This window comes from Vicia villosa, unplaced genomic scaffold, assembly GCF_029867415.1.
Source record: "Vicia villosa cultivar HV-30 ecotype Madison, WI unplaced genomic scaffold, Vvil1.0 ctg.000197F_1_1, whole genome shotgun sequence".
NCBI lineage: Eukaryota > Viridiplantae > Streptophyta > Magnoliopsida > Fabales > Fabaceae > Vicia > Vicia villosa.
The window spans coordinates 504,964-523,180 of record NW_026705066.1 but is presented as its reverse complement, the minus strand read 5'-3'; the positions used below and the strand labels follow the sequence as shown (position 1 = coordinate 523,180).

The 18,217-nt window shown below is 31.1% G+C and overlaps 1 protein-coding gene and 1 long non-coding RNA gene across 4 annotated transcripts; one reads left to right on the top strand and one right to left on the bottom strand.

The window, feature by feature from the left end:
- Positions 1-1,423: 1,423 nt before the first annotated feature.
- On the bottom strand, positions 1,424-2,420 carry LOC131625253 (uncharacterized). Its single transcript, XM_058896135.1, has one exon. It carries the CDS (start codon positions 2,380-2,382, stop codon positions 1,612-1,614), a length of 771 nt encoding a protein of 256 aa, XP_058752118.1. The 5' UTR covers positions 2,383-2,420; the 3' UTR covers positions 1,424-1,611.
- A 13,433-nt stretch (positions 2,421-15,853) lies between these two features.
- Positions 15,854-17,824, top strand: LOC131625283 (uncharacterized). 3 transcript variants are annotated; one of them, XR_009290814.1, is made up of 5 exons: positions 15,855-16,375; positions 16,463-17,016; positions 17,258-17,371; positions 17,449-17,535; positions 17,632-17,824. It is a non-coding gene; the product is annotated as an uncharacterized LOC131625283 (long non-coding RNA). The 3 variants fall into 3 exon arrangements; XR_009290813.1 differs by having other exon boundaries at positions 16,463-17,046; XR_009290812.1 differs by having other exon boundaries at positions 15,854-16,375; positions 16,463-17,371.
- Positions 17,825-18,217: the final 393 nt, after the last annotated feature.

Sequence of the window (18,217 nt, the reverse complement as noted above, 5' to 3'; positions counted from 1 at the left end):
CCACATATCCCTCACATCAATGTGCATTTCTACAACACCGACGAGAGTTTAACTATATTGCTCTTTCGATGATGTCTCAACCGATAGAACAACACATAAGCATTAAACTCCGATATTATGTGGATGTTAACCACAAACCCTATGTCTAGAATCTATAACTAACATGTATTCTCCTAATCAAGATTCACGAAGCATATTTATATAACAACATAAATCTGAAGCGATTAAACAAAAAGATCAGAAAAACACCGATTAAAATTTGTAAAGCAAACTTTATACACCTAGTAGAAAGAGTAACAAACATCCATGGGTTTAGAGTAATTTACATACAAACTCAACAAAAGAGAAATACAAAGAGAAGAGAAGAAGAGGAACCAAACATTTCTTGGTTTGTCAATACCAATCGATGAGAAATTCGACCTCCGATCATCAAGATGCAACCCCCAATTGATATTTTCAAGCTCTCCCTACTAAAAAATGGTTGTGATGACTTTGGGAACAAATACCTCAAAGCATAACCCTAAAAAAAGTCTTATTTTTTCCTATTTAATGACTTTCCAAACCTCCGGTTCGAAGCGTTGGAAAGTTTATTTAATTTCCAATCTAATAATGAATAAATATCAACAAAATTGATGAATTTTATCATATTTGTTTTGAGCCTTATTCGTTGACGAGTTGCTCAAAATTGCGCGTTTGAAGTCGTATCTTCGACACTTTATTGCTCGTGCTCCAAATACGCATCAATACCTACAAAATGAATAGAAAACTATCAAACATTATAAAAGTATATGAAAATACAACTATTCACAAAGTATACGGATTTACAAACAAAACAAGGAATTATTCAAACAGTATTAACAAAAAGTATCGATAAGTACAACAAATTATATACACAAAACAACAATATTTTTGCACTTATCACCCACTTCTTTATAGAAGTGACATATAAAGCACATTACAAACAACTAACAGAACTTTTATAGTCTTAACTAAAGAATCTCAAATCCCACTTATTGACTAACCACATCTCATATATTATAATGATGATTCATCCATTGTTCTCACTAATGAGTCAAAGACAAATAGTATATAGCTAACTATAAGCTAAAAATCGATCTTCTTTTGGAAGAGACCGAGTGATCGAGTCTATAAATATCTAACTCAATAGTTAGGTGAGACCATGAATTATGCACATACAAGTAACCTAAAAACCCATGCTTGATTGAGAAATGAATCAGAAAATAAAATTTGCAACAGTCGTGGGTTTCAATTGGAGAATAATCTTTCTTTTTGTCGAGATTCTCCCTTGTTTGTTTTGTAACCAAGTTCGATAACCCTTAGTTCTCTTTTGAATATTTCTAAATTTAAAAAAAATGCTCTTCACTAAAAAGTGGTCATCGGTTCCTTTCTCAATCACACAAATGCTATCACACTTTTTCCATTGATCATAATTCAAGCAGTTACAAAAATATTATATATCACTATACAAAATCTAAAATGTAATACTATTCTTCACTTTTCTTTTTCACATTTTCCTATTCCAAAACTGAATAATGTAAGAAATTAATATCTTTTTAGACTAAAAATAGTTAAACTTTGAAGTAAAATTAATCAAACATGAACTCTTCCAATAGTAGCATGAAATCCAATTAGCTCTTGCTTATACGGTAAATATGATTTCCTCTTAATCTCTTTCGCTCTTAAATAAAATGCTTCCATTGCCGTTACCGCTGCCGGAATTTTCCTCTCCTTTACCGGAAAATTTTTGTCAGCAATTTTCGCAATGTTTTTCTCTGTGCTTTCTTTTCCACTGCTTTTCACCTTCGATTTCTCCACTTCGCTTACGTCACTTTTACTTCGCCGGAGTAAACTCAGAAACTTCCATCGCTTCGAAGATGAAGAACTCGAAGACGAACCAGTGGAATTGCTTTTCTTGCATTTTATTGGAGAAGCCAACGGTGATCTCATCGGAGATTTCGGTGTCCAAAAGCAATAAGACGCCCGCGGAACCACATCAAGATCGTCTTCCATCTCTGACAATGGCGGAATTGAAATCTCCACCGTATCGCTACTTCTTCTGTCAGTATCGCGGCTCATCAATTCCCGTAACGGAATTAAACTCTCCGTCACGTCGTGACGTTTAGACACGGAGAAAACGCCTTGAGTTGTATTGCCGCGACGGTGATCGAAGAAAGCTTCATCAGAGGTTTTTTGAAATGCGACGAATTCGAAATTGTCGTTGTCGTATTGGAAGTCTAAGTGGTCGTTTTCGATGATAACTTGTTCAGCGACGTCGTTTAAGTTATTAGAAGAATAAACACTGAAACTTGGACACAGCAAAGAGTCCAGTGCACTCTCTTTGTTTTCTTGTTCTTTTTGCATTTTTGGTTTTGTTTCTTTTTTTTTCTTTCTTCGTCTAATGGTTTGATTTTTTGTTTATGAAATTTGATTTGTTTAGTGTTATTTATAGTATACGAGGTTGAGTGTGGAAGGAAGACAGAAAGAAGAAAAGCAGCCAACCTGTGACGTAGAATTATAGTATAGTATTAATTAATTAAATTATCATATCATATCTCATGGATTTTTTTTTAATTCATATCTATATCATATGATATATATCTCATGCATGACGGCACGATATCTTTTTTAATTTAAACTTAATACTGTTATTGTTTTTTAATAATATTTTGATTATTTATTAAATAAAAAACATGCAAAAACATAATAATAAAATGTATTAATTTTGTCTAATAGAATAAGTGGAATACTTCACTTTGCTATATATTATGACTTATATTTGTTAGTGCATGTAACACTTTTAATGAGAAGAGAAAGAGAGAATAATAAAGAAATAAGAATTATATTATTCATTTAAATTGTACAAATAATGACACATACAATGACTATTTATATGCAACTTTAATTGAGTTTGAGCTTACCCAACTTGGATTATATTTGATATTATATCTAATATTCCAATAATATATCAATCTCAACATACCCCCTATAATCTATGTTGTCGAACATACTCTTAAAATAGTCACTCTGAACTATGCCTAATTTTTTTTCAAATTTAGAAATATGTCGATCTTCAATCCTTTGGTGAAAATGTCGGCCAACTGTGCTTCACTTGAGCTATGCCTAACTTCAAGTTCACCTCGATTTACCTTTTCCCTCAAGAAGTGAAATCTAGCTTCGATATGCTTACACCTTCCATGCACAACTGGATTCTTCGTCAGATTTATGGCTGAATTGTTGTCGATTTGCAACACAAGAGGTTTCTTTACCCCGACCTCCATTTCTTCAAGTACCGATCTGATCCAAATTGCTTGACATGCAACATGGGATCCTGCTATATATTCTTCTTCACACGATGATGATGCCACCACAAGTTGTTTTTTCGAACACCATAAAATTGAGCACCAAATACTTGAAAGAAATATCCAGTTGTGCTTCTTCGATCTTCCTTATCTCCACATCAATCAGCATCTAAAAAACAAGTAAATGTTACTTCTTTGCCTTCAAAGTTTCGTCGAAATAGAATTCCATACTCTATATATCCTTTTAAGTATCTTTGAATTCTTCTTGCAGCCTTCATGTGTGACACTTTTGGTTCATTCATGTATCTACTAACTAATCTGTCTCCGAACCTATATCAGGTCGATTGTTGCACATATACCTCAGAGATTCCACAATTTTCTTGAACAAAGTTACATCGACTTTATTTTCCTCTCCATTCTTCTCCAACTTCACATTTGGTTCGACAGGTAAGGATGCAGGATTCGAATAATCCATTATGAATCTCTTGAGTGTTTCTTTGACATACTTCCTTTGATGTAGCACCATACCTTTCTTCTACATTTGAAATTTCATGCCTAGGAAATAAGACAATTTTCCCATATTCGACATTTCAAATTCCTTCATCATCAGCTCTTTGAACTTCGACAAGTTCTCCAAGCTATTTCTAGTTAACAACAAGTCATCAACATATAAGCAGATGATTGTTATGTCTTTTGCTACAACCTTAACATAGAAACTGTACTCATATTTTCATTTTACAATCCCAATTCGACTAAGTATGAGTTATCTTCTTGTTCCATGCCCTAGGTGTCTGCTTGAGGCCATATAGTGCTTTGTGCAATTTATATACTCTACTCGCTTCCTTCTGAATCACAAACCCTGGAGGTTGTGTGACATAGACCTCTTCGTCTAAAGGACCATTCAGAAATGTTGATTTCACATCTAAATGAAATGTCGATCAGCCTCGACTGCATGCCAATGCTAACGCTAGTCAAACAGTCTCCAACCTTGCTATTGGAGCAAATACTTCAAAGTAGTCGAGTTCTGCTCTCTAAAGAAAACCTCGAGCTACTAATCTTGATTTATGTCTTGCTATCGACCCATTAGCATTGTGTTTCAACTTGAACACCCACTTTACTTCGATATCATTTGTATGTTCTAGCAATTCGACTAACTCCCATGTGTTGTTTCTTTATATTGCTAGTAACTCTTCAACCATAGCTAACTTCCACTACTGAATATTTAAAGCCTCATTATAGTTGATTGGTTCAGCACCAACAAGTAAAGCGAAATGAACTAATTCTCCATTTGGGGTGACTTCATCATCACCAACCACTTCAAAATATTGAAGTTTAGTGGGATGAAATTTAACTGGATTCTCAGTAACTGCTTCAAAGACCTCAACTGCTTCAACTTCGACTTCAACTGGATACTTAGCAATTCCATCGAATTCGACTTCATCAGTTTCTTCGTCGAAACCATAGCTCATCAATGGTTTGTTGATTGCATCACAAGAATTCCAATCCCACGCAGAACTTTCATCAATTACAATATCTCGACTTAACACAACCTTCTTGTTAATTGGATTGAATAGTCTGTATGCACCTATCTTATGATATCCTACCAGAATCATAGGTTCACTCTTGTCATCAAGCTTCCTTCTTGCATCAGGAACATGCTTGTAACACATAGAGCCAAACACCTCTAAATGACTTATCGATGGTCGTTTTCCACTCCACACTTCCTAAGGAACCTTGTTCTTCAATATCTTGGTAGGGAACCTGTTCACGATATAAACTGCATTCCAAATAGCTTGACCCCATAAGGATTTTGGCAGATTCTTCTACTTCAGCATGCATCTCGCCATATCCAACATGGTTCTGCTTCTTCTTTCTACAATTCTATTATGTTGAGGCGTATAAGGAGTAGCTACCTCATGATCGACACCATGGTCTGCACAGAATTCTTTAAACATTTTGGATGTGTATTCGCCACCTCCACCTGTTCGCAGAACTTTGATCTTCTTCTCACTTTGGTTTTTGATAAGTATCTTGATTCTCTTAAAGATTTCAAGTACTTTGTCCTTTCTCTTGATCACATAGATCCATAATTTTCGACTAAACTCATCGACAAACGAAACAAAATATCTGTTTCCACCAATTTTATGTTCTTCGAATAGACCACATACATCTGAATGTACCACTTCGAGTATGCAGGATGATCTCATTGGCATAGTCGAAGCGAAAAGAATTTCTGGATTACTTTCCGACTAAACAACCTTCATATAATTTGTCAGGCATCTCAAGACTTGGAATACCAGAAACCATATCTAGAGTAATCAGTTGATTGAGTGATCACAAATTCAAATGTCCAAATCTCAAATGCCACAATCAATTATTCTCGTGGTCGACAATAGTTTTTAGACATTGTACTTCAGTCGAACTAACCAAGGTCTTAAATTTCCTATTCTTCGAGAGACGAAATTTCAAGACCAAATGGTTCTAGGTGTCGAACAATTTGAAAAATCCATCTTTCATGACAACTGAGAAATCTTTTTCGACTAGTTGTCCAACACTTAGCAGGTTGCAATTCATTCCAGGTATATCGAGCAAATCTTTGATCATAGCTTTCCATTCATTACTCATTTAAAACTATGTTGCCAGTACCTTCTGTTTTCAACGAACTATTATCAGCAAGTTTTACCTTGCTCCTCTTCGACTCGTCGAAATCTACCAACCACACCTTTTGACTTGTCATGTTTTTCGAGCAGCCTTAGTCTAGAAACCAGATCTTGGATTCGACATGGTTATCTGCAATTGTAGGCATAACCACGATACCTTCAGAATCATCTAATTCTTGGCGTGCAAGATTCTCTCCTTCGTTCTTTCCTTTTGTCGATCCATTGTCTTTCCTGTACCAATAATTTTTAAACAAGTGACCCTACTTCTCACAGTGATAGCACTATAAACCTTTCTTATATTCTTTGTCCTTTTGATAGTTTCTTCCTCCTCTTTTTGAGGATTCATAAGTTCTATCATCGACCTGATGCTTGTGAGGGTTCAACCAAGACTTCTTGCCCCGAGTCTTGTCGACTTTGTCTTTGAATTTTTTGGAACCACCATTATTTTTCCATGACTGAACATGCAAAGCTTATATCGAATCTTGAATTCATTTCCTTTCGACAATCCTAATCTCACGCGCTTCCAATGAACCAACCAAATCTTCTAATATTAGGGTTTCAAGTTGATTGGATTCTTGAATAGCTACGATAACGTGATCAAAGTGAGCGGTCAACGTACGCATTACCTTCTCAACTATCATCTTATCAGTTAGGGTTTCACCACAACCCTTCATGATATGGACAGGTTTCTGCACCTTCGGTACATACTCTACAATCTTTTCGTCTTCTCCATCGATAACAATTCATATTGTCGATACAAGGTCAACAACTTGACAACCTTGACTTTCTCACCTCCTTGATAATACTTGACAAGAATATCCTATGCTTCATTTGCAGATTCAGCATGATAGATTCTGTCAAAATTTGCAGCATTAATCGCCGTTTGAATGCAATACGCAGCCTTGCAATCCTTCTTCTTGGCTTCATTGTGGGCTGTTTTCTGCGCGTCAGATGCATTTGCAACCATCATAGGGATGCTGTCGGTAACCACTTCTAGGGTTTCATGAAAGCCAAACAGAGATTGCATTTGTTTTCTTCATCGAATTCAATTCTTGTCGTCAAGCATTGGAAGAGAATTCAGAATGCCATTAATATCATTCATCTTTGCAGTGATAGATTTACGTTCTCTGGATACAAACCAAATGAAAGCTTTTGCGGTAGAGATACTCAAAGGTTTTAAATGTGTGTGATTTTTCATTAGTAACTCCAGAGATACCCTTGTGCCTGTACAAGACTTTGGTGAGCATATTATTTCTCTCAACTAGTATATTTTTAAACAGTACAATTGACGCAACCGTAGGCCCTAGAAAATAGACTTGGACCACGCTCATCTCTGATTTATAATTCGTCTTAAACATCTTCATTCACATGGTAACAAGAGGAGGAATTGCGACAACTGTCAAATTCACCAAATCTATTTAAACCATAGTAATGAGGTTTGTTGAAGGTGGAGAATCCAACTCCTCCTGTGGAAGATACGCTTGGCAAGTTCAGACAGTGGAAAATTTGAACGCCAACCCCAAACTCGATTCAAGAAGAGAGTCAAAACCTAAGATTATCTTCTTCGACAAAGACGCCGTTGAAATCTATCTTTACGATAATGACCCCATGGTTTTAAGAGTGCATTAATTGTGACGATTGAAATATAAAAGATGCACTTGTTTTTTCATGTTCTTGAGAACATATATAGAAATTCTTGTATGACAAGTTAGGTATTCCAAATTATAGAATCGCTTCTTCTTAAATGGTTTTGGTTCGCGTCCCCTTTCATTCTTTGTTCTTGATTTTTCTTTTGATTTATTAAATTTTTATTAAAAAAAACAATATCAATTTGGTACATCTTGTTTTAATTGATTGTATTGTTCTATGTATATTATTTTAGGCCTATAGTTACCATTCTTATATTATATATTATGTTTGGTTGCTGTTAGAAAAACATAATAATTTTAGTCAAACAATTTTCAATCTAAATTTACCTTAATATTATAGTTTGTTTTCAAATTTTACTTAAATTTAATAATATACAACATGAATATAATATAAATTAAAACAATAAAATTAATAACTAAACAAACATTATAAAGAAAAGAAACTTAAGCCTCATTTATTTGTTTGTAAATCTTGATTCCAAAATTTTCTGTTAATTTATTATTATAAAAATATTTTAAATACTTATTATTTACTTTTGATATTTTTTGTAGAAAAAAAATGATAAAAAGGAGTATATAATAAAATTTTAAAGTGAGTTGTGTAATTCTCTTGAAAACACTGAAAATGTAAGAAACATTACTTTTACAAATGCATCATACGTAACTAATTTTATTATTATTTTCTCACTTTATGATTCACTTCAAGAGTCTTACATCTTTTTTATTATTAATTAAAAATAAATAAAAGTTTATTTTGTAAAATAAATTGAACTTTATATTTGTACATATATTTTATTCTTATATTTTTTTAATTTTTCTTTTAATAAAATTAATACATTTTTGAAGTGAACACTTATCTATAATTTTTTGTAAACAATTAAAATATTTTAAAAAATATTTTTATTTTTTCTCAAAATAGTCACATCTATAGTTTCAAATTTTTTATATCAATTAAAAAACACTTAACTAATAAAATTGAAAAATAATAAATTAAACATACCTTTAAGATATGGTTGGATGAGATATGTCAAAATATTTAAGAAATTTTGTATTTTAGGTAATCAAAATACTTCAGTTGAATTTTTTATAAATTTTTTTTACAGAGTATTAAAAGTATTTATCAATGTTGTAAAAATCAGACCAGAAATTAAACCGGTGAAGTTTTTGATTTAAGATTTAATTGGTTCAACCGGTTAAACCTTAAACCATTTATTAAATAATTTAATAAAATAAAATTATTTTTCGATTGAGACGTCACACATAATCATATATTCACAACTTAATAAAATAAATATTTGAAAATCTATTATAAACTTAATACAAAAATATAAACCCTTCATTTCAATCTTCATTAAAAAAATAATTTGAACAAATTAAGAAATTACAATAAAATAAGTTACTAATTCAAACTAAAGTAAAATAATAAAATTATACTTAAAATAAAATTCAAATAATTAAGAATGCCTAAATTAAAAGATAGAATACAAAAAACAAAATAATATAATACACTTAATTAAACAACAAAAATTAAATTCGAGTTGTACTACGATAAACATATGATAAATTGTGGTTGAAAGAAAAACTATAACGGAATGACAAAATTTAGAAATTTGCATGTTTGTAATAAAAACACAAAATTCTTTTTTGTGATTGGAGAATGTATGTTAAGTTTTGATATTTACATATTAAACTAAAAAAATAAATCAATTTGATGCATTTTTTTGAACCAGACGATTTTACAAAATCGACTCCAATTTTATGGTTCAATTGGTTTTGGACGGTTCAATTCGGTTCTATTCCGATTTTGATCCACTAGCGGTTTTGAAAGATTGACCCAACTGAATTTATCTCTGGTTCGCGGTCTAACCGGTTGCATCGGTCGGTTCGGTCCAGTTTTTTAAACATTGTATTTATTGCTATTTTTATTAAATTTTAAAGGCTTTGGTCAAATTTAAAATTTTAAAAATAGAGATCAATCTATAATTTTTGAAAATTTAAGAAAGCAATTTATAAATTTAGAAAATTGTTATAAATTGAGTTGTAATTTTTATAAATTTTAGAGTTCAATTTTAAAATTTTATGAAAATTAACTTAGATATGTCAAAATAATATAAATTTTTTAAATAAAATGAAAGAATTTTTTTAAATTGTTAATTTATAAATATTAACAACTGTAAATAACGAATTTTAAATTTTTTATTTTTAGATGTGACATTCCTTAATTTCAACTTAGATATTAAAGATATATTATTATTTTTCTTCATAATTTTAACAATGCCAAAGACAATGCATGGCCAATCAATATTATTAAGTTGTTGGAAACAATGTGGAAGACTAAGGTTCCGAAAAAAGTCCATATTTTTTCTTGGAGATTCTTTGTAGACCGACTCCCTTTGAAAGACTCATTGCTTCATAGAGGGGTGTCTAATCTTGATTCTCTTGATTGTGTTTTTTGCTCCAATCATCCGGAATCTTCGGAACACCTCTTCTTTCTTTGCAATGTTTCGAAAGAGGTTTGGGAGAAAATTTTCAATTGGTTGGGAGAAGATGTGGAGTTCAACTTGGAAGAGTTCAAAAGCTTCGATTGCATTCAACATAAGGTGAAGAAACACAATATTAGAGCTAAATTAAATACAATTTGGTTAGCTTTAATTTGGTGTATTTGGTTGATGAGAAATGCCATTATCTTTGAGAATGTAACGTTTAGTTTTGAAACGGTAATCTCCAACATTTTGTTTTTTTCTTGGAGATGGTTGGGTAGTAGTAGCTCTACTTCTAGAACCCCTTTCTATGATTGGTACAAATTACCTGTAAACTGTTTCAACTCTTTATAGAGTTCTTGTTGTAAGGGTTGCACCCCTAGTGCGATTTCTTATATAATTGCTTATTAAAAAAAAACAATTTTTTCATTTTTTAATCTAATTAAGAAATTTCGCTCAAATCATTTCAACTTATTTTAAAAAAGGACTTTCCATTGTTTTCAAATATTTTTGTATATATGTATGTGTATGTAGATAGATACATCTGGAAGAAGAAAAATTCTAAAAGTAATGGTTTGAAGTTTCTAACTTTTTATGCCACAAATTCATGAGTGAAAGTGGGTTAGTGAGGGCATGAAATGACTGCATGGGAAAAACTCTATCATATGCCCACTATAGCAAATCCAGCCATCTTATTACACTAATTTGCTATAAGTAATTGGAAGAAAAACACACGAAACTAATTAATAATAATTTATTTAATTAATCTTGGATATATCCCACAATTGACTCATTTAAAATTATGATTTATGCTCGTGTGCATGAAAAAGAAGATCCCTTTAAGTTTTGTGGTTGAATGAACATTTGTACTGAGATTATCATTGTTCACTGTTTGTGATCATTACTTAATACTTTAAAGGATGGCTAGATACACTTTTAGGGTCCCACCATTCACATTTTACCATCATTATTATACGTTTTTTCTTTTAATTGGGATAATTATAATCAACAACTTATATTTTAATTTTTTTTTGTTTAATAACTATATTTTATAGAAATTATTCAGCGATTTTGTTGATGATTAATTTCTTTCACAAATTATGACGGGCGAATTTTAATGAGATCTCTTTTTTTCAATTACATATTTTAAGAAAGATTTATTATTATTTTTAATATATATAATTTAATATTTTCAATATCTAAACCTAATTTATATATAGAATTTAATATTTTAATTGAAATATACCGTCGATGTAAAGATATTTTACACTCTCAATGAATCTCAACCGTTAATTTATTAAAATTATTTGACTTTTATTTTAACTTTATTAAAATAATTCATTTAAATGGTGATGATATATTGATGGTGTAGATTTTTTTAATAGTGCATATTACTTAATCTCTTTATATATATTAAGAATATCATGCAATACATTAGTGAAGTTGAGTGTTTTCTAGAAGGACTTTATCGGATCTACTTAAAATTCAAAAGGGTTAACAAAAAGAAGAAAACTTTTAAAAGCTAAACTATATATAATAGCATTAATTATTATAACACCTTTAAGAAAAACACTAACTATTAAAATATTAAAAAAGAATTAATTTTTATTTTATTAAAAGTTCATACAAACGAGAGATACAAAATCGTGGGGAAAGAAAACAAGATGAAATGCAAACTTAAAAATATTTTATTCAAAAGCACACTCTTATCCCACATTTAATAAAAAATGAAAATGCATTTTTTGTTTGTTTTATATAGCATGAAAGTGCTTTGGTGGCTGTTGCCATGTTGGACATTAATCCAAAATGTCAATACAAAGTGTGTCATATTAGATGGAGAACAATAATAATTTTTTTTTATGAAATATTAATAAAAATATATTAGTTTTTTAAATTTAATATGAAAGTTTTAGAAAAAGATTTAGATATTAACATTTTGAAGATAATTAGGTATATTAGGTTGATCAATTATAATACTTTTTAATATTTTATAAAAATATTGATTAACATGGATAAGAAAGTGGCGGATCAGGTTCCACAAATTCAAGGCCCGACTCTTTGTCCGTCTTCTAGGAAGAGAAATTAAACTCATATAATCTATATCCCTTTCTTAGAAATGTTATCTCCGATTTTTCAATAAAGTTCCAATAAGCAATTAGTTTGGCGTAGACACTAGCAACAGTGAGTAGTGTGGATCTCTTAGACCACAAAATTCAATCATGAAAGTTATGCTTGTTAACCTTGAGTCACAACTTATATTCTTCTTCTGAGATTGCAATGGCCAAACAAACACCTTTCATACATGATATAAAAAGTTGACTTCAACAGATGTAACGTGCATTATTTACCGCCTTCATAAAGAATTTTGTCACCTCTGTCACCTTGAAAGTCAATCGTGATTTTGAATGCTTCTTTTAGATTGAACCAAGAATAAGACTTTATGAGAATAATTTAGAGAAACGTATTATCACCATTAAAGAGAATTGAGGGGGAACGAATAATTACATCAACAGAAAGTTCAATGTTTTTCTAGCTTAAAAAAATAATTTTTTTTTATCAAGTAACTTTATGTTACTATGATAATATGAATTACTTAACCTTAAATCTAAGTGGGTTAGAATATCCATGGATCAATACACATTGATTAATTGTAAATGATACTATAAATAAAAGATATGTATTTAATTCGAAGTGAACAATTATTTATAATTATTTAAAAATAATAAAACTATTTTAAACAATATTTATATTAATTTTTGAAATATATTTTACTTTTAGAATATCACAGTTTTTATTAATAATTTTTGGTGGTATCACATGTTGACGTTGAAGCCGCGGTATGGTGATGTCAAATTAAGGATCGTGACTGGAAGGGGTAATTTAAATAAAAATTACTCAAGATCGGTTTGGTGGTCGGATTTGTTTAAGTTGGGGAAAAGCTTCTGGAAGATTTTTTTCGTACGAAGTTGCAAATTTCGGATTGGAGATGGTTTCTCAATTTCTTTTTTGCATTCATTTTGGACGGTCAGAGGGGTTTTAAAGGACGTTTTTCTCGGTTTGCATGCTCTTTCTCTTTTGCAGGATGTCTCAATTGTCGGTATGGGAGGTTGGATAGACATAAGTTGGCTTTGGAGTGATTTTGGCTTCCCCTTCGAGGGCGTTGTTACTGTTGTCGAGGACATTAGCAGGCTGCATACGCTGCTGGACGGACACACTCCCTCTGCTGTCCGACCAGACAGTGTTGCATGGTTGCTGTCGAAAGATGACCATTTTTCTGTTTTGACTTGCTATGGTGCTTTAAGTAATAGGTACGTTCCTTTTGCCTCGGTAAACCGTTACAATTCTGTTTTTTCTTCTATTTGGAAAGCAGATGTTCCTATTAAGGTTAAAACTTTTGGGTGGAGATGTTTCATTAATAGGATTCCTACAAAAGACTCATTAGTAGTTAGAGGTATTCTCCCGCATTCTTCTAATCTCGCTTGTGTTTTTTGTGAGGAATGCGGCGAAACTTCGATTCATTCTCTCTTGAGGTGCTGAAAAGTGGAGGGTGTTTGAAAGAAAATGGCTGATTGGCTAGATTTGTTTTTTAATAAAGCTATCGACTTCAAAGAAAGTTTTTAGTCGTGGAGTACTGTTCTCAAAAGAGAGTTAAAAGAAGTAAGGTGAGTTGTGTTTGGTTGGCTATTTTTTGGAGTTAATAGTTTAGTAGGAACAAGATTATTTTCAAAAGTTCTGAGTGGAATGCTAGGGATGTTGTTTGGGGTTGTAAAACCTTGATTTGAAGATGGTCGTTTATAGGGAAAATTACTCAACTCAATTGTAACTTTATGAATTTAGCAAAAACCATTTGCTTTATTTAAGTTAGGTTTTATTTGGTGGGTAATTTTTTATTTTCGCTTTTTTTTAATCCAAATTGTTGGGTAACAGTTTTTATTAATAAATAAAAATAAACACTTAATTTATATAAAAAATCACACATTAAGCATACTTTTAGTTTCAAATGTTATTGAATATATCTATATGTAAGAAAAAATCTAGAAGGAATGATTTGAAGTTTCTAACTTTTTATGCCACAAATTCATGAGAATGAAAGTGGGTTAGTGAGGGCATGAAATGACTGGATAGGAAAAATTCTACCATATGCCCACTATAGCAACCCAGCAATCTTATTACACTAATTATATATATTATTAATATAATAATTTACAATGTGTAATTTGAAGAAAAGTGGGAGGAAATTTCTTTACCCACCTCCTAATCTTCTTGGTCACCTCTGGCGAATTTACCAAAATACTTTTTTTTCGGAAGTTCATTTCCGAAAACGTACTTTTATTGAAAAAAAAGGTGTTTTCGGAGATGCATTTCCAAAAACACCCCCTTTTTTGAGTTTTCGGAGATGCATTTCCGAAAATATGGGAGGGAGTGTCTTCGGAGATGCATTTCCGAAAACACCCCTTTTTGAGTTTTCGGAGATGCATTTCCGAAAATATGGGAGGGGTGTCTTCGGAGATGCATATCCGAAATATTCCAAGACCAAATTGATTTTGGAATGTTTCGGATATACACTTCCGAAAGAATTGAATAATTATTAAAAAATTAAAATCAAGGTGAATCAATACAATTAATAGGTATAAAATCAAGGTGAATCAATAAAATAAAGGTGAATCAATAAAATAAAGGTGAATCAATAAAATCAAGGTGAATCAAAATTTCCTAAACAATTTTAAAATAAAAAATTATTTTACTAACTTATATAAATCAAAACATTAAGTAAATTTTGAATTATACTAACTTATATAAATTAAATATAAAATTTCTTCATTAAATAAAATTAAGACAAATTTTTTTTTTAATTTTTTTAAACTAAATAAAAATTATAACTCATTTTTAATTAGGAATCAGAATAAAAATATATAAATATATAATAATAATTATTAATTTTATAAGTGAAATATATAAATATATAATATATAAACATATAATATATAAATATATAATAATTATTATAAATTAAAGCACTCATTTTTTAATTTTTATAATTATTATATAAATATATAAATATATAAATATATTTATAATTAATATATAATAATTATTATATAAATATATAATAATTTTTATAAATATATAATAATTATTATACTTATTATATAAATATATAAATTAAAACACTCGTTTTTTAAATTTTTTTTTAAATATATAATAATTAATATAAATATATAAATAAAAAATTATAACTCATTTTGTAAGTGAAATTACTTTAATTTTTTAATTAAAATTATTTTAAAATTTAAAATATGAATCAAATAGAAATATATAATAATTATTATTCATAACTCATAAATTATATCAAAATATATAATTATTATCATTCATTACCTATAAATTATATCAAATTTATGATATGTGAATTAATTAATATCCTAAAATTAATTTTTGGGATTTTTATTTTTTTTTGTTTTTTCGGAGATGCATCTCCGAATTAATCAAAATTCCAATTTTTGAGATTTTTTCGGAGATGCACTTCCGAAGTCTGGAAAAATTTAGAAAAAAAAATATTTCAGAAATGCATTTCCGAATCAGGGGTAAAGTGGGATTTTTGCAGGGGGTGACCCCATAGGAAGGTGGGTAAAGAAAAAATCAAAGTGGGATGGCCTAATAGTAATAACTTATTTTATTAATTTTGTGCATATCCATAATTTACTAATTTAAAATGAGGGTTTATGTTCGTGTATAGGGGTGGACAAAAACCGTGAAACCGGCCCAACCCTTGGAAAACCGAAAAACAAAAAGAAAATGGGCGGGTCCAATCGGACTAACGGGTCCAATGGGTGAAACTTGCGGTTTCACGTGGTTTCAAATGGGCGGGCTGGGTAGGAAATGTTGCACCGCAGGTACCCAGACCCGCCCGAATGACTATTGAGAAACGATGTCGTTGTCATTTGGGGGTGTAATACTAGCTTCAAGCTTCAGACCACATCTCACTTCACACACTTTCTCTCTCTGATGAAACCCTAGCAGCCACAATCTCCTCTCACCACCGCCATCGTTTCATCACTCCCCACCACCGTTGCTCACCAGTCACCACCACCGTTGCTTACCAGTCACCATCATCATCATCATCACCATTTTTATTCATTCATTTTACGTGTTCTCTCTTTTTCTCTCTCTTTCTGATGAAACAAACTATATCCGTCTCTCATGCTCTCCGCACCTCCAAGTCTTCCTTTCTCCATTTTTCTTCTCTCATCACTTTCGTTTGCAAGGTTGGTGTTTGATCTAGTTTTAGATTTATGATTTTCTAAGTTTTGTGGTTTATTTGATTTCTGACTTTTTTTTTTGTGATTCATTAGGATGCATTTTTTCTGATCTATGAGCTGAAGGTGTAAAGGTGTGTAATTTTATTTCTTACCCTTTCTATTTTCTAACTTCTTTAGTGATAGTTCTAACTTTTGATTGGGGTTATTGTTTGGTTTGTTTTTATGATTTGTTCTGTTACTCTTGACTCTCCATATAAATTTCATATGTCTCTCCATCTCTATGAGGTACGTGTTGTTTTGTATGATTTGGTTTCAGTTTACAGTTCACAACAAGTTATTGATCTAGCCAAGCATCAAAATGAGCATTTTAGAGTTTAAGGCCAACAAATTCTGTTACGGGACAGCAGCTAGAACATCTATAGTTTATTCTAAAAGAGAACATCTATAGTGTATTCTAAAAGAGTTACATTTCAAAAAGAGTCTTTGAACTTTCTAAATGCAGCATCTCTAACTGAATATGAGAATGCAGAAGGGAGGTTCAACCTTGGACTCGAAAATGCGATTTCGATGAATCTAGATGCGGCTTATCATAATATAATGAGGTACTCAAAAATGACGGTTGGAAGCTCTGCAAGAGGTTGGCAGCTGTAAGCTCTCATAGTATCTGCACATAAGAGGTTTACCGATTCTGAAACTATAGTTAATTTTGCTTTAGACGATGCCGCGAGCGTAGAGTAAACATTAATTTATGTGAAAACTAGTTATAATTACAATAATTTTCATTTATTATGATATGAACTTATTGTTTGGTGATGATATTAGAACACAAGTTCTATTGAATTTCTATTAAAACTAGTTAATTGAATTTCTATTGCTTTATCTTTGCAGACATTAATGGAACAGAAGTTGGAAAGGGAAGCATGGTATGAGCTTGTGAGGCTGTCTGGTGTTATCTTGGTGTATTGTGTAAATTTTTGTTGTCTTGTTTGGTTTATATAAGTGGTATATTTTTCTTTTATATGCTTCCTTTTTGAAGTTTTATCAATTAAAGTTATGGGAATAATAATAATGTTATGCAGGGTAGAAGCTTGGAGCAGATGAATGAAAACCTCCTTCCATAACCAATGGAGATATGGTTACATATGGCTAAAGTATCTTTTGCAAATGTAAGATAATTTTTTCATTTCTCTTTCAGTAAGGATAATATTTATGTTGCTAATTATTAATCTTCCTTTGTTTTTTATAATGTGTCTTCCTGCCAGGTATAAACAAGCAGCATTTTGCTCCGAGGAAGTGATATTGAATGTGTTGGTTGTAAATATTGAATGTGTTGGTTGTAATAATTTGTAATTGTAACTTATAAGATTGAATGTGTCATTGAATCATACTGGTATCATGTTTAACTAAGGTCCAAGATGATATTTGGCCAATTATTAATTATATCATTTTGTAGAAGTGCTTGTTAAACTTTCATTTTTTTGGAAGAGGAATCGACCCAATAACCCGACTAAACCATTTCGGTTAACCCGCGATCCGCACAAACCGAACCCGTTCAAACCGTGTTTAATATTGGGCGGAAATGGGCCTTCATAGTGGAACCGTGGGTTCGGTTGGGTGAGGCTTTTGGGCCCGAAACCGCCCAACCCGGCCCGTTGTCCAGCCCTATTCGTGTACATTAAAAAGCAGATCTCCCCTTTTCAAGATTTGTGGGTTGAACACTTGCTTTGTGATTATTAATTTATCATTGTTCATTGTTTTGTGATAATTACTTAATAGTGAAAATATGACCGCATCCTCGTGGAAAGTCCCACCATTGATAGTTTATCATCAATACTATAATTTTTTTTT

What these genes read in the sequence shown, in the direction of transcription:
- LOC131625253 (XM_058896135.1), bottom strand. Translation starts at nt 2,382, where the DNA reads ATGCAAAAAGAACAAGAAAACAAAGAGAGTGCACTGGACTCTTTGCTG.